The sequence below is a fragment of the Cryptotermes secundus genome, unplaced genomic scaffold, assembly GCF_002891405.2.
Source record: "Cryptotermes secundus unplaced genomic scaffold, Csec_1.0 scaffold4611, whole genome shotgun sequence".
Classification (NCBI taxonomy): Eukaryota; Metazoa; Arthropoda; class Insecta; order Blattodea; family Kalotermitidae; genus Cryptotermes; species Cryptotermes secundus.
This window is the reverse complement of record NW_019743066.1, coordinates 22,690-46,932: the sequence shown is the minus strand read 5'-3', so window position 1 is coordinate 46,932 and position 24,243 is coordinate 22,690. Positions and strand designations below refer to the sequence as shown.

The window sequence follows — 24,243 nt, the reverse complement described above, 5'->3', positions numbered from 1 at the left end:
ATTCAGTTCTAATTTTGGGCCGGATACTGATGATCCTGACTTAGGTTCCTATTGGTTTTCCTCAGTCCTTCCAGGCAAATGCCGAGATACTACATCAAATTTGGGCACAATCACTTCTTTCCGCATCCTTTTCAATTTATTATTCAGCAATCATTCCATCATTTGAGCCTAAATAGTATGAGCTAATGAGTCACTGAATGAGCTATAACAAATAAACATTATTTTCCAGTAATATTAAATTAGAATACTTACTATTTTCAAGATCCACAAATGTGCCCATCAGCTTGTAGGTTTTTCCATTCTTGGTTTGAAAAGAGTTGTATGCTTTACGTTTCTTTACTATTTCAGTTGTATGACTTGTTTCTGTGTTTAATTCACTGCAACATACAAAATAAAATTCAGAGGTAAAGGTAAGTTAACATAAGTTGTCCCAGTGCTTAATTAAGTACCATGTCATGAAGATTAATGGGGAGTGGAGTTATGGTTTCAACATTCTTTAACCTCAGTTCTGGATGGAGGTGAGAGGTCAACATCATGCCATCAGCTACTTTACAAGTAGCCAAGTGTCAATCCGAGGTCTTTAAGTGTCAAATTGATTAAGCATGGCTTTGATAGTAAAGTGGCTGGATGAATAACATCAGAAGCCAAAGCTGCATTAGCATCAGAGAGAAACCTGGTAAGGTGTTTATAAATGCTGAACTGGTATGGATGTACACATGGCATTGTCTAACTGAAGGCAATATACCGCCATTCATTTGATTTTAGGCTTGTACAATACATTATTTCACCAATCCATATGCAATACACAATGTCTTCTGTATTTTGCATGCCAGTAGTAGGGTTACGCTGTAGCATTTCAAGAATGTTTTCCCAGTCCTCTACATGCTGTTGACGTGCTCGTCAGATGAAATATGAGCACACTGGGAGGCATATCACATTCACGAAATATATTAAATACATTGGGAAACATTACTATCCAGAATTCTGCGCATAGGAAACCACTGATGATATTCAACAACACCAGTAACACTATGATCACAGAAGCCATAAACATACAGCATATCAGTATATTCAACAACTGTGAAGATATGCAGCGCTTCACAACAGCCAATTGATGCTTCAGACCCCTCAGACCTTCAGACAGTGGTGCACTATGGCAGGATGGAATGATAATATTTGGTGCCAAATCCAAACTACTGTACAGTGAACTAGCTCTAGCTCAGAAACTGTCCAGAATAGGACACATGTACATATACACTTTTTTGCTAAGAATGACTGATACTATGACATCCCAGAATATTGGCCTTTCCTCCTAGGACACCTTGTATGTCTGAAAAGAAGTACATTCTTCACATGATTCAAAATCAGAAGTTTGCATACCTTCATAAAATCTCATCTCAAATGGTATGCTCCTATTGTGTGTTCTTAACAATTATATTAAATTTTAATGAGATTCTAAAGGGTTCAGATGATGGTGTATAACACTAAATTACTGGTTTCTGAACTCTGTCCATCATCCGGTATTCTAAAGAACACTAGACAACACAACATTTCAGAAGCTGGCTGTTTCTGGAACATTGTGTTCTCTAGTGTTTTTTAGAATACCAGATAATGAACAAAGTCCAAAAATCCAGTAATTCCAAACATCAAATTTTAATGTCTTATGCTCGTTTTTGCCACATCATGTTCTCACTAACCGCTGCATGAGTACCTGTGTAACCATTACACACTGTATTCTAACAATTCTTATGCCCTTTCATTCCTTTTTTCTACAAAGTTGAGGGAAGGTAAACAATAACCAACCACTATATAAAACCAGAAGTTTTCTATTACAACTTCTGCTATACTTCTTAAAAGATGCAATACAAATTACCATACCTTTTCACATAACCAGTTATTTTCAGATCACATCCATTTACAAGAATAGGAGTCCATTTTTCAAGAACGAGTTCTTGATTTTCCTGCATTGAAAACAAACACAATTAAAAACAAATAAAATAAATGTAAGAAATACATTAAATTGCAAAGAACTCCCTAGTTTTGAAATGTAATAAATCCTGAAATATAAAACAAAAGAGCTTTTATTTATTTTTGTAAAACATTGACAGGCCTTCAAAATTGAATGCCATGCATTAAATGGTTTGATTTAAGTGCCATTTACATAGCTGTGCAGATATTTGATTTCAGGCAAGCATAACAAAGCATATCCAGCGAGACTGTCACAGTTCTCTCTTACAGACGTCACAAATCATGATCTTCTTAGCACAGGCAATCATTTTGACACATGAATTATTTAAAATATGTGAAATCTGTAAATTTGGAGGCTTTATCTTTTGACCCTTTATTTATAAAACTTAGCGTCCAGAGCATGCAGACTTGAAGACTGAAATGAGAAGGGATCTTGTCTTTTAAAAAGCAATTTCAGTTGCATTCCAGGTTCAATATCATCCATTAGTTGGAAAACAATTTTAACACACTGGAATGTTTGCAGCAGTGGCTCCTTCTGCAAAATGGAAATGCTCCATTACTCGTACATTGTCATGCAACAATCCATTCCATATGTTCACTTCTGAATGTCATGCATGTACAGAATTCATATACCTGCTGTACTCCCCACATTCAGCAGTTCTTGCAGCTGATGTGACCATTAATGTGAAATGTGAAAAGCAGAATCCTCATCATCAGTTTCTTGCACCATAAAATTTACACACGACACATTCTGGGTGCAAATAGCCATACCTGTTGATGCACCTTTAAACCCACTCACACAGACACATTTCAGATAACCAGTAACTTTCATACTTTGATTTACTGCGCGTGTATCTCAGATTCTCATTCTGGATTGTTGCTTTGGGTAGAAACAGGATTCTTGGAGCTCTGAACATACAATTGCCTGATCTATTCCACACTGTCTTCTACAGTATGATGCCATTATAATGACTGCAAGTGGAACGTAAAGCAATTATCACTGTATGTGCAAATTAAAATATGAATTCATAATAAACTCCACAATTCATCTTCTTCCATTTTGTACAGCTTAATGGAGTCTCCAACCTCTTGTTATTCCTATAACCTTTCCATTTTGGCTTCTTGCCAGCTCTACCACCTTCCTGATGTCTTCCAGTATCATTTTATTCTGGGTCATCCTTTAAATCTCTTTCTATTAAATTTCAATTGTAATGCCCTTCTAGGTATTCTTGTTATATTCATGCTTTTTATATGGTTCAACTGTTGTAACCTTTTCCCTTCTAACTCTATTAACAAATTCTGAATTTCAACTTATCTCTAAAAATTTCACATCCATTGCTTGAATTTTGCTATTTTCGCTTTAAAAGTGTCCACGTTAGTACAGGTTTCAAACATATTTTATGGACTGTTGTTTTGTACCCTTATGATATGCAACTATAATTGAATGAGAGATTAATCCTACTTCTGTGGAGTTCTTTGCAATTACCGTTTATAACTGCAGTTACACCCAAATACCCAGGTTGTTTAGAAACCAAAAAGTAAAATTTGATAAGAGAAATTCTCAGGTGGNGGGGGGGGGGGGGGGTAATATCAGAAATGTAGACAGGTCACTGAGGAGGTAATTTATGTGGGAAGAGCTACGTTGCTAACCATATTCTACAAAAAGAAAAAAATGCTATGGTGAAAAACATAGATTTAGACCTTGGGAATTGGAACTGCAAGAGAAAATTTTTTATCAATATTGATTAAATGTGACTCTCTGAGAACTTACACTTAAAATGTTATAATTTTTCTTTGGTACTACAAATTCAATTAAAATTTTAGGATCTTTAAAGTATGGAATATTATTCCACTTTAATTTTTACGTAGTTAGAGTGGACTGCCATCAAGGGCAAAGTGAGCGTTTTTTTTACATGAAAAGTAAAGGTAGAGCACCACACCATGAAGACATATGGAAGGGTAAAGGTGAAGCATCACACGTTCTTAAACTTGACACTAGACAGAACTGAGCGAACAGTTTCACACTCTCACCACTATACTCCAGGGAAAGAGCCTAAGATAGCCACCAAACAGGAGGCTAAATGGGTCTCAGAGCCAGTAGATGTGGTGGAAACAAAAGTCTCAACCTCAGGCAGGAATTGATTCCTGGTTGTACAGACTGCAGCCAATCACTATACTGACTGAGCTACTCCAGTTTATATTTCACTCCATTATGGATGTATATTTTCTTCTGTAATTAAAATACAGTTTGGAGCTTATCAAGAAGGGCTGAGCTCTATGAGTCAGTTTAAAATACATGTACAAGTCAACCAACATTTGACTCCCTGTGACTCGAGAAGTGAACTACTCTGCTAACAAAGAGTTCTATTTTCTGAGATATAATGCCACGTAGTCCACTGGAAATCAACATACGTTTTGCAGGCACAAGTTGCCAACTTTCGATGGACTATAAGGCATTATATACAAGACAAGAGAACCCTTCGTAATCACTGCTGTGGGAACCTCGGAATCCTAGATACTCTACTGTGCTATGTGAAGCGGTGACACTGCCTGACTGTAAGGGTCTTCCTTCCTCTCACACTTCCTGCCCATAATCATCATTAACAAGTGTGTATCAACAGAACAGCGCCTCACCAACCAGGGGCAATTATTGGTTGGCCACATTACGTATACTTACAAAAATATCAGCTTCAACGTTATCCTTAGCAGCTTCATTATCATTTGGATCTACTGAATTTTTAACTGTGTCAGGAATATGTATAACAGGATACGTGCTAGAACCTGCCCCTTCTCTAGACGAGTCACTGCTATTCTCATCTGTATCCCCTGATGTTAACATTTCTTTAACATTCAAATCTGTTCTGGCTTTGATCACTCTGCCAATATATCTTTCTTGGATTGCTCCTGACTGTGACTCTTTCAAATATTCTTGCCCTCCCTTGTCTTCAGAAATCGAAGCTTTGGCACAATCTTGCACATCCATGGAAAGTGACTCTTCAGTTTTCTCACAATTCACTGGAATTTTGTGTAGAGAAATGTCACTTCTTCTTGGAGAAGTTAAATTTACAAACACAGTTCCATTTTGGCACAATGTGTTTTGTTGGGCAGGATCTTCATGCACTGCTAAATCCGAAACACGTTCAACAGTTTCTACTGTCCAACTGAAGTCACATGGGCTCCCTAATGCAACAAAATAAAAACATTATTAATGTTCATGTTTTGTATACAACTTCATTTCATATCTGCTTCAATCAAATTAATATGCTTTGAAATGATGATATGAATGACTACAAAATATATTTTCCCTGAAATATTACAAAATCTCATTGCAATATTTTTATGATAGACATTGCTCTCAACTGTGCATCCTATGGCATAAGTAAAATTAGGATTAAATTCCATCAAATGCAACAAGTTTTTTAACAGTGTTCTTTAATTCCAATTCTACTTACAGCTCAGTGCAGTGTTCTCATATATAGTGTTTACCTGTGTACAGCGCTTAAGTTTTATGGTTGCAGGCATAGCAGTGCTTAAGGAATGTTTTCAAAATATATCAACTTCTTTCCACGATGTAGGCCTGTCTACTGAATGTAGACAGTTTGATCAGTAACTGATCTATTACATCAAAATCCACATGATGATTCCCAATAATTTCATCTGCATAGAGAATTAATTTTGAGAGAATACTGGGTAAGATCTTCTATGAAGATGGTAACAATAGTATCCCTCGACAATTATTAAGTTCCGTTTTATCGCAACTCTTACCAATAGGTAATAATAATAATAATAATAATAATAATAATGGATTCCTTCCACTGCTGGGGCAATTCTCCCTTATTCAAAACACAATTACTAAATTAATGGACCTCAGAATATGTTTCATTGCTTGAATGGACTACCTCTGCCACAATTTGATCAATACCTGGTGATTTACAGTGTTCCAACTTTTCTACAGCGATCCTACCCTCAAAAATACTAAGCATGGGTACTAACGCTTGAGCTGTCTGTACTAGTGTGCCTAACTTCATTAATCCCATGTACAGTCAATAAGTGACATATGTAATTCTTCCAACAATTCAAAATATTGGCGGAACCTGCTAGCAGATCATTCTCCTTCTATCAATTCATCATATTTATTTAAAAAGGAAGCTGCAAACATAGTTAATTATAACAGTATTTGAATACTGTTCAGTTAGCCCTTTTCAGCGCCTTTAATTTTAAATAAGCTCAGTAAAGAAGTAACACTTATAAGTATCCCTCACAAAAACAATGATATCAGTATTCTAGGTGGAAGACCTGTGACTTATGCCTGATGTAAGGATGTTTCCTCCACTCTGTCCACTGCCTGGAGTGACAATTTTAAAGTGTTTTGGCAGCTGGATCTGTAAAACGAGGGAGAGGAAATACTACTCAGGCAGGCCTGCTCTTACATCTGCTCCCTGTTTACAGTTTGTTAAACATTCAGACAGAGCCTGTCTGCAAAATGCTGCACACATAACCTCCACTCCAAACAACAGACTGTTCAACAGTTATACAGTAAACTGCCAGTTATCTAGCATGTATGGGGAACGTGGTGTGCATGGGGCAGGGAGGCAGACACTTTTCAGAAGTCAAAACAACAAGTTTTTGCTTTCATTCTCACATGGAATTCTTCATAAGCTAGACAGAGAATTTAAGGGTGAAAGATATCTGATATGCTGTAACACAATCGTAGAATCAACTAGCCTCTACTGTAATGGCACCTGTGTGAGGCAGGAAAATGGCCAGCAGTAATAGTGTGGTGGGTGAACATATGTACATCATACCTTTGTTTCTGAAGGTACTTTATAAAACTGGTAAATTTTCTCTGAAATTTTCACCACTTGCATGAGAATTCTGGATGTCTGGTTATTACCAGGGCCTGGATTTTGATGACATGTCATCTTTTTTTTCCTTGTATCCTATGTGATGCTCTTAAATATATAAATCTCGGATATGAGCTGCTGGTTATATAAACGTAAATTTTATAGGTAGTTTTTGTCATTTTTTGGTTTAAGGTCATTTTTTTTCATTTTGGGAGCAATTTTTTGGACTTTTAAGGGTATTTCTTGTCATTTTTGGCCATTTTAGGGAATTTGTCTTCATATGTTTTCTGAAATGTGAATAATATGGAAGCAAAGTGTTCTTTCTCTTTCTCCTTTAAGTCATTTTTTCTGGATTTTTTCGGTCATTTTTTTAATATTTTCAGGTCATCAAAATCTGGGCCCTGGTTATTACATAACTGAGAGTATACTGAACCATGAAACCAGACATTCAGGATGACTTTAATCTTTCTCTAATTAATACTTTAGGACATGAATTTACCTTCTTTTACATATTTAATCCACTTGCATTTCACTACCTTCCAGTCATCTGGGAATCCATTTTGGAATTTGTTCCTCACATAATATGGCAAATCTGAAATCATGTAAAGTATGTTTAAAATATAACTTAGAGATCTTTACTGGAGACATCTTGAACAATTAAACAAAAAAGGTAAAGCTATCCCTATAACAGGCCATGGAGGTACATATGGTAGTGAAATGTCAAGACTCCCACATTTTCTATACAATCGGCTCACAGATGAAGTTGTCAGCCTCATGCGCCGGCTGCCCTTTACGCCCAGGAGGATTCCTGGTACTCATTCCTGTTAGAGGCTGAGTCGACCCCAGGGCCATAGTGCAGCTAGGATTAGGTCAACTGAAAAATCCAATGACCTCATTGGGAATCAAACCCACTACCTTCTGGCTTGTAGCACAGGGCCTCAACCAACTATGCTACCACATTCCCCCATCTTGAACCATTACTCCTCTTAATACAAAAATAAACAGTAGAAGTACAGCAAGTGTAACTATGATGATTGCCTCTACATGTAGTGGACATCACTGGCTATCATCTTTAACTGTCCCCTTCACTGATGGCTGCAGGCTGTCTTTGTCAAGCGTTATGGGGTACTTGATGTAACTTTGTTGTGACGACCCTCACCTCTCACTGCTGCTAGGTCCAGATATCTTCCTGTTATCACTCCAGCCAACTTCCGCTAGCTCGTTGTGGAATGAGTAGGTTAATTTGGGAAGGCAAGGAGTGAAATCTGGGTGCCAGTAAGCTTACTTGGGTAGCTTACAACTGCGAGGACAACTGGGCAAGTGAGTATCAAGTTCTGTCTGGTTTGCTCAGGTAGAGATGGACTCCATCTTAGGGCGTATCAAGCCTCAATCTGGCAGGATAGGAAGAAGGTGATGTTCATTATTTTCACGAACACTTTAGCTATACCAGAACGTTTAATTATTATCTGTTGTGCTTGTAATACAAATTGCATGGCTTAGAACACTACTTAATTTATCCTTCCTGGGCCTTATGTTAATTTGGTATCTTAACAATGTTCTAGTAGTAATTTGGTGATGCCAAGACACAGTTTCGTGTACGCACCACTCAGAATCTGGGAAACGACTCTCTTGGTGAATGGGCTCTCCAAAGTTGTCCACTCTCTCTGAGCCCAAACTTCCAAGAGGAAGCTCCTCGCTGAATCATGCTCTATTGGTCCAGTTTAAATTCTGGGAGTTCTCCAGAAATTCACATTTACCAATGAAAATGACTCTCAGTCCTTAATTACATAACTGCCCTTTTAGCAGCTTCATGATAAATTCCTCACGGTAGTATGGGTGTTTGGACCATCTACCACTTGAGTGACAAATAGCAATAACTGTCAGCCCTCCTTTTCTCAAAGGAATACTGCTCTAATTCGACAGCACAATTCAGGAAGTGTAGCGAATGCTACATCCTGTCCATCCCTCAAGAATGAATCCATGTCACTCCTGAATGTAGTGTGCAATTCTAAACTCAAAATTGGGACTAAGTGCTAATTTATCTTAAGTATAATTTATACTTAATCTTTCTTAATTAGGCTAATTTACAGTATCTTAGCTCTAATGAATGGTTACACATCAGATGGCATAACCTACATCACAAACGAATTAAGTCCCTCTGTGATATTACAGTAACAACCTCTGCTCAACAATAATATATATATTGTAACGTGTTACGTCACTGAATACGCCGTAGAGATCGTTAACTGGTTTATTTAACAATCTACAAGTAACGGCTACAATTACTTATCTCACAGTTGCGGGGTTTCACACTTTATAACCCTACAACAAAATCTCTTAACACTGTCTTCAAGAGTCTTCACGTATTAATAACGCGGGAGCTATACAAGTCTCCCTGAAATACACACCCCGAGTATAACTGTACTACAGCACTCACTATGTCTTGAAAGCACACAATAAGTCTTCCGCTCGCTGACTTCTTAGTTATCGCACACTCACAGGCTGCTATGTTTTAACTCGGAAATGTCTTCAGTACAACTGAAGTCGCCGACTGCTACAGTAGAACTGACTGGTAGCTGCTGTGCAGCTCACTTATATAGCTGCAGTGCTTGCCTGTTGCGTAATGAGTGCCACGTCACAGTAGGAAGTTGATTACGGGTACGTAGCGTTGCGCGTTACGTCACCGCGGAGGGGTGGGAGGGAGCGTTACGTTATTGCCACGCGCCTGTGGCCTGAGTTGCCACGTTTCAGCTGGGTAAGGAGGGGTTCTCCGTTGCGCAACATGTTACAATATAATAAAATTCTTTTGTAGTGTTGGCTACATCTCCTGATGATGATGAATAATGCCCAGAACATGTAATTTAGTTACTCTCATTAAGTTAGTTACACTTAATGAACTTCTGCTACTTATATGTATAACTTCGAGTAATCACAAACTGGTATTAATCTTAATATTAGATTTCAGCATTCTGTTGGACTGAAGTAGAACTCATGTAGCTTCTCTTCCGTCTATAATACAACACCCTTTTTATTTCAGATGATACCAAACTTACATTCAACTCACTAAAATGTCAGTTAAAACGTCAATATACATAGGTAAGACAATAAGTAAGTTACAAATGGATATAGAACTTAAACAAATATGAGTAGTGATTTGAAAAATGCTTTTATTGCTCAACATAATCTCCCTGTACATTGAGGCACTTGTCCCATCGTTTCACAAGCCCATGAAGACCAGCAGCATAAAATTCTTTGGGCTGCTGTCAGAACCAGGTGGTGACTTCCTTTTCTACAGCTTGTTGGTTTTCAGGGGCTTGAGAAACGATGGGACAAGTGCCTCAATGTACAGGGAGATTATGTTGAGAACTAAAAGCATTTTTCAAATCAGTACTCTTATTTGTTTAAGTTCTATATCCATTTGTAACTTACTTATAGACTTACCCTTGTGTATATAATCATTCTATGTTTGGCTACATGTTTCAGCCTCTTCAGGCAATACATTTTGATAGAATCTACTGCACTATGCCCGCTTTTGTCAATAGTACTTGTACAGTAGAGTACAGTAGACTCTTGATTAACTGCAGGACTTTTAGAACCTCCTTAATCACTGATTAGCTTCCTGTAATGATGTACGTGTGGCCAGTTCTATAATATGCACCAGACATGCTTTACCATGATTTATTACCATGTTGGAACTTTCATTCTATTATTTTTGTTGCTTTCTGTGCTGGCCTAGTACCACTGTACATGGGCTGTCTTCATCTACTGGAAAGATATATCTCTTGATGTTTACTGATGACAAGCACAACCAGGAAGAAATAAATTATTTTCATGGTTGAATGCAGCATGGATTGTGGGTATTTCCATAACTTTGAATTATATATTGTCTATAATTATCCACATTATTTCTCCCCTCACATTACTGCAGATAAGCAAGAGAACGCTTTATCTCATTAAGTCAACTTTTTGTCATTGGTAAGTAACTTGACACCAGGGAGCGAAAATGATGACCATCCTTGCTATATTGTGTCATGTTTATGATATCAACACAAATGTTTCCACTTTTTAAATGTCCTACTTACTTGTAAAATGATCTGGCATACCAGTCAGTACATACATTGAACCATCAGCATGAAGCAATGTATTTGCATCAATCCGTTTGCAATATGATACATCCCTTGACAGCTGTATTGTATTCCTGCAAGAAAACAAAACTCAGATGTGACACAGCACGCACAGTACTTTTTAAATGACAGCTTTCAATGCGGGGGATTCCATAAAAAACTTCTTATGTGCACAGTGACAGCAAAATTGGCCGATGTGGCAGGTGGTGAGCTACAGTCAGGCAAACATTTGAACTTCAGCAAAAACTACCAGCCCTCTTGCAGTATGAACACCGAAGGATAAATCTGGCAGGTTTGCCTTTTCACTAGATACTGACTATTGCCCTGTCTGTGCTCTCCCTTGTACTGCACACATTTGTCTTATTTAACTTCATTCCTAATAAAAATACAAGTGTGCAGATCGATACAGTAATTTTAATACAACACGAAATAATTTCATATTTGACAATCCTGTTTACTGAGCTCTTGGCTGCTTATATCGTGTGTATGTAAGCAGTACCGGCCGTGCCATAGCTCAAGCGGTTAGTTGCTGGCTTCCCACCGCGGTGGCCCAGGTTCGATCCCGAGTCTGGTCAAGTGGGATTTGTGGTGGACAAAGTGGCGCTGGGGCAGGTTTTCTCTGAGTACTTCGGTTTCCCCTGCCAATCTTCATTCCACCAGTTGCTCCACAATCACCCTCACCTATCATCTGGGGCTGGTACAATAGGCCAGAAGTGACCACAGTACAAGGGACTTAGTCCCACCCCACTTACAATAAAAAAGAAATGTAAGCAGTACTACCAACATTTTGGTGGTAACTCCTACCTCTGTCTTCAGGAATAGGGTGTGTTAGGTGGGTGATGTTATGAGAATTTTACTCTCGTGCATAATTTTCATTAAATTTACTTAAAATCCATAAAAAATTACCAAATTCTAACAAACATAAAGTGTTTGTTTACCTACTTATTTATTTACATCACCTCACCAAGTAAGCAGCTTATCAAACAAACAACTGAACACCAGTATTTGCCAAAATAGATCCCATTATTAAAAATATACTTACTATGTATGTTTACTGCAGGTAAATACAAGGTACCCCTCACATTACAGATGTTTGGGTTATGGAGTTTCATCTTTACGAATATAAAGCATGACCATAAAGTTCATAGCTGATCACAGTAGTTCCACAATCTAAGGCATGAAATGTCTTCGCCCACTCGAACACTGGGATCGTGGGTTCAAATCCCACTGAAGCCATGGATGTTTGTCTGCATTTATTCTGTATTTGTATTGTCCCGTTTAGGTAGTGGCCTTGCAATGGGCTTATCCCCCATCCAAGGAGCTCTACCGACTGCCTTAGATTAGGAAAACTGAAGTGAAAGGAAGCATTTAATTGATGTCCTATGCTCCAAGTGGGAACAACAGGAACAAAGAAAGTTAGATATAAAAATTCATAACACACACAACAAATCTGTCCTTATATAAATTTGGGATATTGATTTTTTTAAAGAAAACATCCAAAACAACAACAAATTCAGCCAAAAATATTTTTTAACACCCGAATGTATTAAGAAATTCAGATCATTACAATCTAATTTTATTGTGTGCAGCATACTGTGCCCTCATTTAGGCTAGATTTGTAGAAGGTAAATTTGTTCCTGTCCTTAATTAATTAACCATCATGCCACGAAGACATATGGCAGAGTGGAGGTAGAGCTCCACCATTCTTGACTTCGGTACTAGACAGAGAAGAGTGGTCAGCTTCACACCTCTGCTGCTTTATCTCCAAAGAAGATGCCCCCAGTATCCATTGGATAGGAGGCAGGGTAGACATCAGAGTCAGTCTGGATGCTATGGAGAAGAGAAAAATTTTGCCCCTGCCGGGAATCGAAACCTGGCCATCCAGCCTGTAGCCTGTTGTTATACTGGCTGAGCTATCCCACCTCCAAGGCTACATGTGTACCTATTATTATTTATTATAAGTAAAAAAAGTGTGTTTTTATTACAAATGTGAACAGAAAACATTTCTGTAGAAACACATCTCTGCCCATAACATGGGAGCTCTTGGGAAAGTATGATCCGCATTATAGAATTTCACAACACAGATAATGTATTGTAATACTCACTCATTTGTTTTCCCTGTGATGAGAAGTTCATTACTGTCTGTTAGTTGCAGAGACCAATCTCTATATTCAGTTAAACTTCCATTCATTTCACTGTCCTGTCCTCTTGATTCATTTGCATCGTTCATTTCCTTCATTCCTAAATCTTCAGTGCCTTCACATTTCTGAACCACATCATTACTACTGACTCCATTCTGTACCAAAAATGTAAACAAACAAATTACTGTCTGTGCCTCCTAAAGAGAGACTTCTAGCTAAGAATTACAGCTACTACAAGCACATGTACAATTGCCCTTTGGCATTACAAAACACACATTTCAGTGAAACTGTAAATATTCTGCTCGAGACTTCCATTTAGCAAATATTTCTTCCTTCCTGCTTACATCACGTATAGTGAAGGCAAGAGGTAAAGCTTTCGCTGGACTTAATTCATTAAGCACCATGCCACAAAGACTTATGGCAGAGTGGAGGAATAGCTCCACCATTTTTAACCTCAGCACTAGATGGAGGTGAGTGGTCAGCTTCATCCCCAGTACTCACTGCATATCATGGACCCCAGAGCCAGTTTGGAGATTATGGAGAATAGAAAATTCTCTTTCCCCTACCAGGAATCAAGCCCTGAAATATCTTCATTTCCTTTCTAGCCACCAATAAAGATGTGATAATTTCTTTACTACAAAACTGAATTTAGTCTATGCGACATACAGATTATTTTCAAAACATTCCATCTTCTGGGATGTAACACTGCGCAGTCTATTGAAAGTCAACCAACATATTGGAGGTACATGTCACCACCATCTTCAGGTTAAACAGTAACCCAAGCAAGAAGCCAGCATGATATAGATAAGCAAAGCCCTGGTTGAATTTCAATGGACTACACAGTGTTATAATCCATAAGATAGAAGAACGCTTCATAACCACTACTGTGAGAACCTCAAATCTTACACAAACTATTTTCAATTGGTACATAGAGTATTTGTGACAAATTTCATGATATGAATAGGTCTGTAAGTGTTCAAGTTTTCAGTGCAGTGAGTGTTAAAATTATGTTCTTCTGTACTGTGATTTCATGTAGTCTAGTAGATGGAAATCAGCATTATGGAGGAACATGGCGGTATCCACCAACAAGACTATATGATAACAAACAAATGTATGCTTCAGCCAAACAAGAGATTTATCAAATAAAGGTTATGTGTTTCAACATCAAATGCTTGCTGTCGTTAGAATATTTATTTGTGAATGTACAGGGTGTGTCAATGAATCGGGCGATTTTAAAAACGTTATGAACAGTAAACTATTGTATTTATTTGGTTTCTAACACATATGAATACAGTGTAAGCATATAGGCATTTGGTTTTCCACAATTAACTCAATGACAACAGAAGTCTATTTCCCAAAAATAGCATCCAACAGATGACCGCCATTCCGCCATAGGCACTCGGTAAGTCTCTTCCTAAAGTCACTCATTACTCTTTGCAGCATCTCTATGGGAATTTGTTCAACTTCTTTCCGAATTCGATGTTTCAACTCCTGAACTGTGTGGGGTGCTGGAGCTTTGAAAACTTTGGATTTCAGATTCCCCCCCCCCCCGAGAGAAAGAAAATAACATGTGGAAAGATCAGGTGATCTGGCTGGCCATATGGTGTCCCCATATCTGGAGATAACATGGTTAAAAAACAGGTTATTCGCAGCTGCCATGGAAGCTCATGTGGTGTGGCACATAGCCCCATGTTGCTGGAAAAACGTTTCTTCCTTGACTGGAAGACGAGGAAGTCCAGGAGCTAAGAAGCTCTCCAACATGTGAACATAACATGGTCCAGTCACAGTTACAGCCCTTTCCCACTCATCTTCAAAGAAGCATGGGCCAATAATTCCAAACGAAGATATCACACACCATACTGTGACTTTGGAACTATGAAGTGGTCTCTCATAAATTTCTTTGGGGTTTGTGGTTAACCATAGTGGAAATTTTGCTTGTTAACAAACCCCGACAATTGGAAATGAGCTTCATCGCTCATCAGTAAGTTGTTAATGACATCTTGGTTTTGATTAATCAACTGCAAAAAGTCGGGCAGAAATCAATTCTGTTTTCATATCATGTTTGTATAGTGCATGAGTAATTTGAATTTTATAGGGGTAGAAGTGGAGATCTTTATGCAAAATCCGTTGAAAGCTGGCTTTGGACAGCCCAAGTAATGTAGTGTGGCAACACAAAGATTGGCATGGACTGCGTTCAATGGCTTCTCTCACTGCCGCTACATTCTCGGGTGTATGTGCTGCTTTTACACTACCATGTTTCTTCTTTAGTGTAGAACCAGTAGCCTCAAAGTTTTGAACTTTCATGGCATGGGCAGATGGAACAGCACGGTTGCACTGAATACCAAACTCTCTTCGAAATTCAAGCTGAGCGATCACGAAATTGTCACCGTTTGTGTAAAATGTTTTCACAGAAGAAGCACCTTGTGCTCCAGTCCAAGGCTCCATTGTAACTAAACGCTTTGAAGCGGGCTGCTGGGTGTCAGTAGTGGCATCCTCCCCAATCCAACCAATCCAGGAAAAAACACCACTGCCAAATTGCCCAATTCATTGATGCTCCCTGTATAACGGGAGTTTACATCTTAATGTTGACAAATATTAGTTATATTTATGGATGGCCCATCTGCACATCTGTGATGTATAAGTACTTGGAGAAAACCCACCCTACTGCCACTTTGTCCATCATAAATCACACAAGAGCTGACCTGGTATCAAACCTGGGCTGTTGCAGTGGGAAGCAAGCAACTACCACCTAAGTGAGTAATTTTATGGGGTGACCTTGATAGGCAGGAAGTCATCTGTAGAAAATTATATGTACAGTGCCACAAAATAAAAAAAAAAACTTATTGCTATTAGAATTATAAAACTATTATACCATGTTTCCTCAATATTTAATTGTATGAAATGGATTAGGCAATTTCAAAAGTTTGGATAAAATATTCTTCTCTGATTTTTAAGCTCTATGCTTATTCATGGGAATATCTCCCATTCCACTCTTACACATCAGAATAATTTTAGCCTATTTATTTCCGAATAATGCAACAGAATATTACCTGTAAATACAATTTTATAAAAGAGTACTAGGGGCACTGGTGTGTGTTCAAGTTCTTTGCTAAACTTAAAACTAAGAAAGTATTCATCACAAGAATATTAATACATACTGTATAGCGATCATTTTCTCTTGTTTGTGCCCACAAACTCTCTCTTCCCATCTCCACAATCCACTGAAAATTTGAAAAATACCAGGAAACAGTTAACACTCAAATGGTAAAATCTTTAATACTGCTTGCCAGTACAGCTTAACATAAACTTTTGTTTCAAAAAAAAAAAGGCCAATAAAGCAAAAATAATAATCTTAGGTGGAAAGATGTACTTCAGTCTGGAGTGAACATGTGTATTCTTTGTGGTTTTGCATGGCTACTGACCTTGGTGCTTACTGCAGATATGAATATACTGTTGAAAAGCTAATCACCGCACACAGCACACAGAGTATGACAAATTATTTGCCCTTCTAATTCATTACATGCACACCATAGTGAAAAATGTGTGAATTAAGAAAAATCAAAATTTGATTCAAGATTGATAAAAATTTGGGGCTATGCCAGAAAATAAAAAACAAAATTAAATTTGCCTGAAACTGTTCACTGTATATTCCCAAGCATTTTCAAAGTTAAATCATCTGGATGGATGCCTTTTACGTTACATGTTCACTTTAGAAAATTCATTGAGTGAGCACACAAGAAATAAGGTCTAGAGACATGCAAATCTTAAACAACAAACAAACAAAACAAACTGTGATTTTAGCCAGCTAGCGAACTATACCAGCTGAGGAACCACCGCTTGTTGGCGAAGTTAGTGTCAACTTTTGCAGATGGTGGTCAGTTGCGTGGTCACTGCAACGAATGTCCACGGCCGTTAATTTCAGTTTTCTAGACCAGAGCTGCTATTTCCTTGAAACAGCTCCTCAATTATCTCACGAGGCTGAGTGGACCCCATTCCAGACCCCCTACTTCTCAGAAAATATCTGGTAGTGCCAGGAATCGAACCCAGACCTCTGGATCCGTAGCCAGGAACTCTGACCACTAGACCACAGAGGCGGTCTAATCTTAAACAACAAAGATGGAAAATTACATTTTTATAGTATTCTACATATGTACACATCTTGGTTAAAAAAAATATGCTTATTGAAGAGAAAGTTCACGGTTCTGTTTCTTCTTTCCTGGAAAGCAGATCAAATTAGTAAAATGTGACAACCTGATAAAGATACTCTATGAGTTCACTAGAAAAGTGTTCCCAAACAGCATGTAAAAATAAATAAATCAATAAATTAAATAAATAAATAAGCAAACAAATAAAAAAAAAAAAGAAACTTAATATTTATAATTCTATGGAAGAAGGTTGGACCACTTTGATATCTAAAAGCTGTTTATCTGCAGCAACTTAGAAAAGAACAAACCTAATATGTTCAACAATTTTTTGCAGCTTATTTCACAACACTCTCAGTATCTCAAAACATACAGTGTTGAATTGTAGGCCGATTAGCGAATATTCAATTCAAAAGGCTTTGAAAGGGAGCATTTGTGACCTAATCACTGTAGCATCCTGGCATTTAACTGGAGGGACTGACGAAAACCACAAAAAACCTTAGTCATGGCAGCTAGTGTCACATCTCAGATTTGAACCAAGCATCTCTCAAACAAAAGTGCAGAAAGTTACCGTTCATGCATTGTTACAATGCACTTCTAATAATGAAATAATACATCTAGGTACTGAGGATTACAGACTAACATTATTAAACATGTGTCATAATTAATCGGATATGGGACCATTTATACACAAATTAACTTCACTAAAAACTGAAATACTCTATGAGAAAAGGAGGAAAACGGAGACAAAACAGATGCGTGGTGCATTTTCACCAACATGACATCAAACCTAAAGTGATATGTGCTGAATCATGACACCTGTGTTTCAAGTCAACCATGAACAAAAAAGAATGAGAGGCTGGCATGTTACTGCACTGAGCTTTTTAAATTCATTTTACTAGCTATTAGTGGGAGTACAGGAGGTCAGATGGGACGGAGGTGGTATCGAACCAGCACGCGAATATACATTTCTCTAACGAAAGAGGAATGAAAATCATGAATTAGGTATAGGTTTTTTCTTACATAAGAGAATCGTATCAGCAGTTAAGAGGGTAGAATTTGTTAGTGATAGGAGATCATATATAATACTAAAAGGTCGCTGGTGTGATATCATCGTTATGAATGTTCACACCCCAACAGAAGATAAAACTGATGACATAAAGGACAAGTTCTATGAAGAACTAGAACATGTATTTGATAAATTCCCGAAGTACCCTTTGAAAATTTTATTAGATTTCAATGCCAAAGTAGGGAGGGAAGACATTTTCAAACCAACAATTGGGAATGAGAGTTTGCATGAAATTAGTGATGACAATGGAGTTAGAGTAGTAAACTTTGCAACATCAAAAAATCTTACTGTCAAAAGTACAATGTTCCCACATTATAACATCCATAAATTTACTGGGACATCTCCTGATGGGAAGATACACAATGAGATCAACCATATTTTGATCAACAGGAGACAGCATTCAAGTATACTTGATCTCCGATCATTCAAGGCAGCAGATTGTGATACTAACCAATACCTGGTGGTGGCAAAGGTTAGAGAAAAACTGGCGAGTGAGCAAACAATGCATAGAGTTCATAAGGAGAGGTTCAATCTCAAGAAATTAAAAGAGGTAGAGGATAAGGAGCAGTATCCTGTTGAAATCTCAAATTGGTTTGAAGCTTTAGAAAACTTAAGACATTGAGGTGGATGTTAAAAATTTTGGGAAACTATTAGAGAGAATATAAAAATTTCTCCAAAAGACAGACTAGGTTATTATGTACTGAAGAAGCATAAGCTATGGCTCAACAGATGATGCTCAAAATTATGAGACCAAAGGAAAAGAGCCAAACTGCAGTGGTTATGGAATCAAAGCAAAATAAATGGGGATAATCTGAACAATATAAGATGTGAAACCAGCAGGCATTTCAGGAATAAAGAGGGAATATCTGAAAGAAAGAATCAATGAACTTGCAATGGACAGTAAGAACAAGAACATTAGAGACCTGTATAGAGGAATAAATGACTTTAAGAGGGGTTACCAACCTAGCAGTAACTTAGTGAAGGATGAGAATGATCTGCTTGCAGATTCCCATGACATTTTGAATAGGTGGAAGAACTACTACTCACAGTTATTGAATGTACATAAGGTCAGTGCTGTTAGGCAGATAAAAATACATACAGCTGTGCTGTTAGTATCTGATCCTAGCCTTTCTGAGGTTGACACTGCTATTGCAAAATTGAAAAGGTGTAAATCGCCAGGTAGTGATCAAATTCCAGCAGAACTTATTCAAGCAGGAGGTGAAATATTACATTCTAAGATCAATAAGCTAATTAATTCTATTTGGTATAACGGAAAATTGCCTGATCAGTGGAATGAGTCTATTACTGTACCGGTTCACAAGAAGGGTGATAAACTGACTGTAGTAATTATCAGGGGATATCACTGCTATCAACTTCATACAATATTTTATCCAACATTCTTCTCTCAAGGTTAAGTCCATATATAGATGAAATTATTGGGGATCATCAGTGTGGGCTTAGATGTAGCAGATCAACTTCAGATCAGATCTTTTGCATTTGTCAAATACTGGAGAAAAAATGGGAGTACAATGAGACAGTACATCAGCTGAAGAAAGTCGTCTTCTGGGTTTAGGCGCTGTGTATTCTTCGTTTTGGCCGACATTCCTCCGAAACGTCAGCCAAAACGAAGAATACATGGCGCCTAAACCCAGAAGTCAACTTTCTTCATAGTCATCGCCGTGAAAACCTCAAAACTTACATAGTACATGAGCTATTCATTGACTTCAAGAAAGCCTATGATTCAGTTAGGAGGGAAGTATTGTACAATATTCTGATTGAGTTTGGGAAACCCATGAAACTGATTAGGCTGACTAAATGTGTTAAAACGAAACGTATGGTAAAGTCTATATAGGTAAACAGTTGTCTGATAAATTTCCTATCCAGAATGGTCTAAAACAAGGAGACGCTTTATCACCACTCCTTTTCAACTTCGCTTTAGAATATGCCATTTGGAAGGTCCAGGAAAACCAGGTGGGACTGAAATTAAATGGGACACATCAGCTGTTGGTCTATGCTGACGACGTGAATCTACTGGGTGATAATACAGATACCATAAAGAGAAACAGACAATGAATTTGATTTGTTTCATTCTGGTCCGTCACACTAATATTATGAAAACACTAAATAGTTCTAGTCAGTGTGACTGGTTAAGATTTTATTTCAATTATTCACGCCCTTACATGTTTCGATCTTCAGAGAGACACCTTTACATCAGTACAGTTAGAAGCCACTATTACAGTCCATGTTCTAAAAGTTAAATGTATATTATTTATATTGTATGTATATATTTTAACTTTTAGAACATGTACTGTAATAGTGGCTTCTAACTGTATTGATGTAAAGGTGTCCCTCTGAAGACCGAAACATGTAAGGGCACAGATAACTGAAATAAGAACATCTTAACCAGTAACACTGAGCAGAACTATTTAGCTTTTTAAAAAACACACAAACTTTAATTGACATGAGTAAGGAGGTTGCTCTAGAAGTAAATACAGAGAAAACTAAGTATATGTTGCTGTATCATCACCAAAATGCAGGGCAAAATCATGACATACAGATAAGATACAGATGTTCTGAAAATGTTGCCACAGTTCAGATATTTGGGAACAACGATAACAAACCAAAACCTGATTCAGGAGGAAATTAAGAGGATAGTGAACTTGGGTAATGCTTGCTACCACACAGTCCAGAACCTTTTGTCTTCTCGTCTGCTGTCCAAAAACATAAAAATTAGAATATACAAAACTATAATTTTGTCTGTGTTTCTGTATGACTGTGAAACTTGGCCTCTGACATTAAGGGAGGAACATAAGACTGAGGGTGTTTGAGAACAGGGTGTTCAGGAGAATATTTGGACCAAAGAGAGATGAAGTGACAGGAGGTTGGAGAAAACTGTATAATATGGAGCTTCATAACTTATACTCTTCTCCAAGTATAATCAGAATGATCAAGTCAAGGAGGATGAGGTGGGCAGGGCATGTAGCATAAATGGGGAAGACAAGGAATGCATACAGGATAATGGTGGGAAAGCCAGAAGGAAAGATACCACTGGAAAGACCAAGGCATATGTGGGTGAACAATATTAAAATGGATCTCAGACAGGATGGGATGGAATGGAGTGATCTGGCTGAGGATAGGGACCAGTGGAGGGCTCTTGTGAACACGGTAATGAACCTTCGGGTTCCATAAAATGCTGGGAAATTCTTGAGCAGCTGCAGAATTGGCAGCTCCTCCTGAAGGGCTCAGCTCCATGAGTAAGTAAGTAAGTAAGCTATTCTCACAGACACATTGAAATCTATACCTTGGGTGTTTCTGACATCCATTTTCTCCATCGAGCTATATGGAAGCTCTGATGATAAAAATTTGGGAGCAATTCCTCTGTAGGCAAGATTCTTGATACTGGAGAACCTGCTGCATTCATCAAACTAACATCCAGAAAAGTACGAAAGCCAGAGTGACAATGTTTTCTAACACTTGTTCTTTTTAAGGGAGTCTTAGATTTCTTTGTTTGGCTCTTGCCCCTAGTTGCAACCAGGAGTGGTACATTTTTACTCTTATTTGGTACTGGGGCAGAAATACTCCTCTGACTACTTCCTGAAGCTTCAACTCTCTGTGTACCTTTCAGTTTTTTGTTCATTTTGACATCTTTAGTTGGCAATGACATCTGAAACCACATAAAATTCACTCATTACTACAGATTCTCCCAGAATGTTACCACACTGAGACTGTCTGTAATTCCAGTGTTCAGAGTTGTAAACTGTGTTTGGGTGTTAATGGCAATTATTTTGGATATATCCAATAAGAGCAGCTTGATATTTCTGAACTACTGTTTTTGCTCACCACCGTAAATTTATGCTACTGGCATAATAGAAATAAAGGGAGAAAGCATAAGAAATGTAAAAACATTATTCTGGAACACTTTGTATTTTGCTAACACTCACCCACATGAATGCAACCTGCTTGTTTAAGCACAGTAAACCAGGATCCTGTTACATCTAGACAATTTTGAAAGCTATGAAATTTCAAACCAACTCTTGAAGAATTTTCTGCAACTAGTCTTACACAACATACATGCCCAATTCTACACTGTAGCAGGTTATCTCCTTAAAATAAAATTCTAGTTGGCATACAGATCCCTAACCCTATATATAGCTGTTTGTACCTTTTATATACTTATAACATAATTTTAATATATTTTCAACATTTTATATATAGTACATCTTTATTCTATCTTTTATTTTATTTTTTTATATAAAAATCATGTATTTGCTATTTTAACTATACACTAATCTGAAGCAAAGTTTTTATGTTAACATTTAATACGATGTGTTGCACTACTAAGGATCCGTATCAGCATTTCAATAACTATACATATTCCTGCCTGATGATGGTCATGCATGACCGAAACATGTCGCAGTAAAAATCTAAATGTAATACTGAAATATTTGTTTTGCTGACGGTTGCATAGTTACTATATTTATATTGTCTGAGACACACAATAGGATGCAACCAATGAAAAAAAAAATGCCTCTGCAAATACTCAAGTGACTCAGGATAACCAGTATATATTTCACTGTCTTATTTATATGTGGTTTATTTAATGACTCTGTCAGTATCTCAGACTGTGTAGTGTCAAGTTTGTTTCAGTAATAATTAAAATCTACTCTTTGAGTCTCATTATTATTGTCAAATCCAGACTTGCACAGTATTGTCTCCTTCTTCCTCTGGTACTTCTACTTTTACATAACTTGCCTATGAATCAAGCCTCTCAAGCTCCCAAAACTCTTCCTCCTCAGTTTCCTCCCATGTTTTCTCTTCCTCTTAGGTGTTCTCCCAAGGTCAGCTGTTTGTTGACCGCGGTTCCAAAATTTAAATAACTTTAAACCACACTTAAAGCAAGTGTGTTATTTACTTTGCCACTGTCCTAGTTTTAAATGTGAGAATATTTTACAAATATGTCAGAGACCAAGTTCGTTATGTTTGCACATGAATCACTGTCATTTACACAATCTGGGGACCCAATTGAAGAAGACCACTGTAGTTTCATTTCAGCTAGCCCATCACAATCCAGGATTACAAATATTTCGGAGGGTAATTACAAGGGGAAACTAAAGCAAATTAGCCTTTGAAATGCACCAATTTTAAATAATTTAATACACCAATCCAGACACTCTTCGATACATACATAGTCTTGCATTTCTCTGGCATAACCTTGGAAATGAGTTCCTTTTTTGAGAAATAATTATAACATTATAAAGCCAAATATTGAAATGGAGGAAATGAAGATACAAAAAAAAAATGTTCTGTATGTTTCTCTACTGACATTTACCCCCTTACCTTCACGTAGGGGCGCGTGTGACGAAAATATTACGACACTCAACCGCACATTCAAGATACGTACTTCACTTACAGAGGCAACAGTGTTTTAAAATAAAGCACATCACCACCTTATTTCTTCCTCGAATACTACGACCTAAAAACGTTCGATGTAAGGGCCGTAAGGGCACAGGACATAGAACTTATCGATTACTTCTACACCATTTCAAACTATCGAATTCACAAAAATTGCCGCGCCAAAATTCATAAACAGAAATCGATGTTATCGGCTACACTGCGTCACATCCCAAAATTGCGAAGGTACTAGATCGTACTTGATCGCTGCTATTTCCACCCCCCTCATCTACATAGTGCTGCTACCTATCCGGCAAGGATAGTTAACATCACGGTGACGGCATTGACTCGGGTAGCAGTAGCTCATTGGGAAATAAGGTTAGCAACTAATCGACCTCCCCCCCTTCCCCCACGATCGCTAACACCTAAACTACTAGAACTCCTATCAAATGAATGAATAATTTTTAGACCATTAGTTCCTCATCAATGTCTTGACTTTTTTTAAAAATAACATCATTTTATACACATCATCAACACAAAATTCCTGGTCCTGAAATGTATGAG

At 37.6% G+C, this 24,243-nt stretch overlaps 1 protein-coding gene across 4 annotated transcripts in view; it reads right to left on the bottom strand.

Moving 5' to 3' along the window:
- LOC111873694 overlaps positions 1-23,934 on the bottom strand; it is a 31,058-nt gene extending 7,124 nt beyond the window's left edge. For 2 of the 4 annotated variants that reach the window (XM_023868627.2, XM_023868626.2), the window contains exons 1-9: positions 23,626-23,934; positions 21,590-21,952; positions 16,236-16,298; positions 13,042-13,232; positions 10,895-11,010; positions 7,312-7,404; positions 4,646-5,148; positions 1,879-1,961; positions 253-377 (exon numbers count right to left, since the gene is read on the bottom strand). In XM_023868627.2, the coding sequence (XP_023724395.1) occupies positions 253-377; positions 1,879-1,961; positions 4,646-5,148; positions 7,312-7,404; positions 10,895-11,010; positions 13,042-13,232; positions 16,236-16,298; positions 21,590-21,952 (1,537 nt within the window). In that variant the 5' untranslated portion in view covers positions 23,626-23,934. Of the gene's footprint in view, positions 1-252; positions 378-1,878; positions 1,962-4,645; positions 5,149-7,311; positions 7,405-10,894; positions 11,011-13,041; positions 13,233-16,235; positions 16,299-21,589; positions 21,953-23,040; positions 23,475-23,625 lie in introns of those variants that run through there. The other 2 variants (XM_033755169.1, XM_023868628.2) reach the window with 2 other exon arrangements.
- Positions 23,935-24,243: the final 309 nt, after the last annotated feature.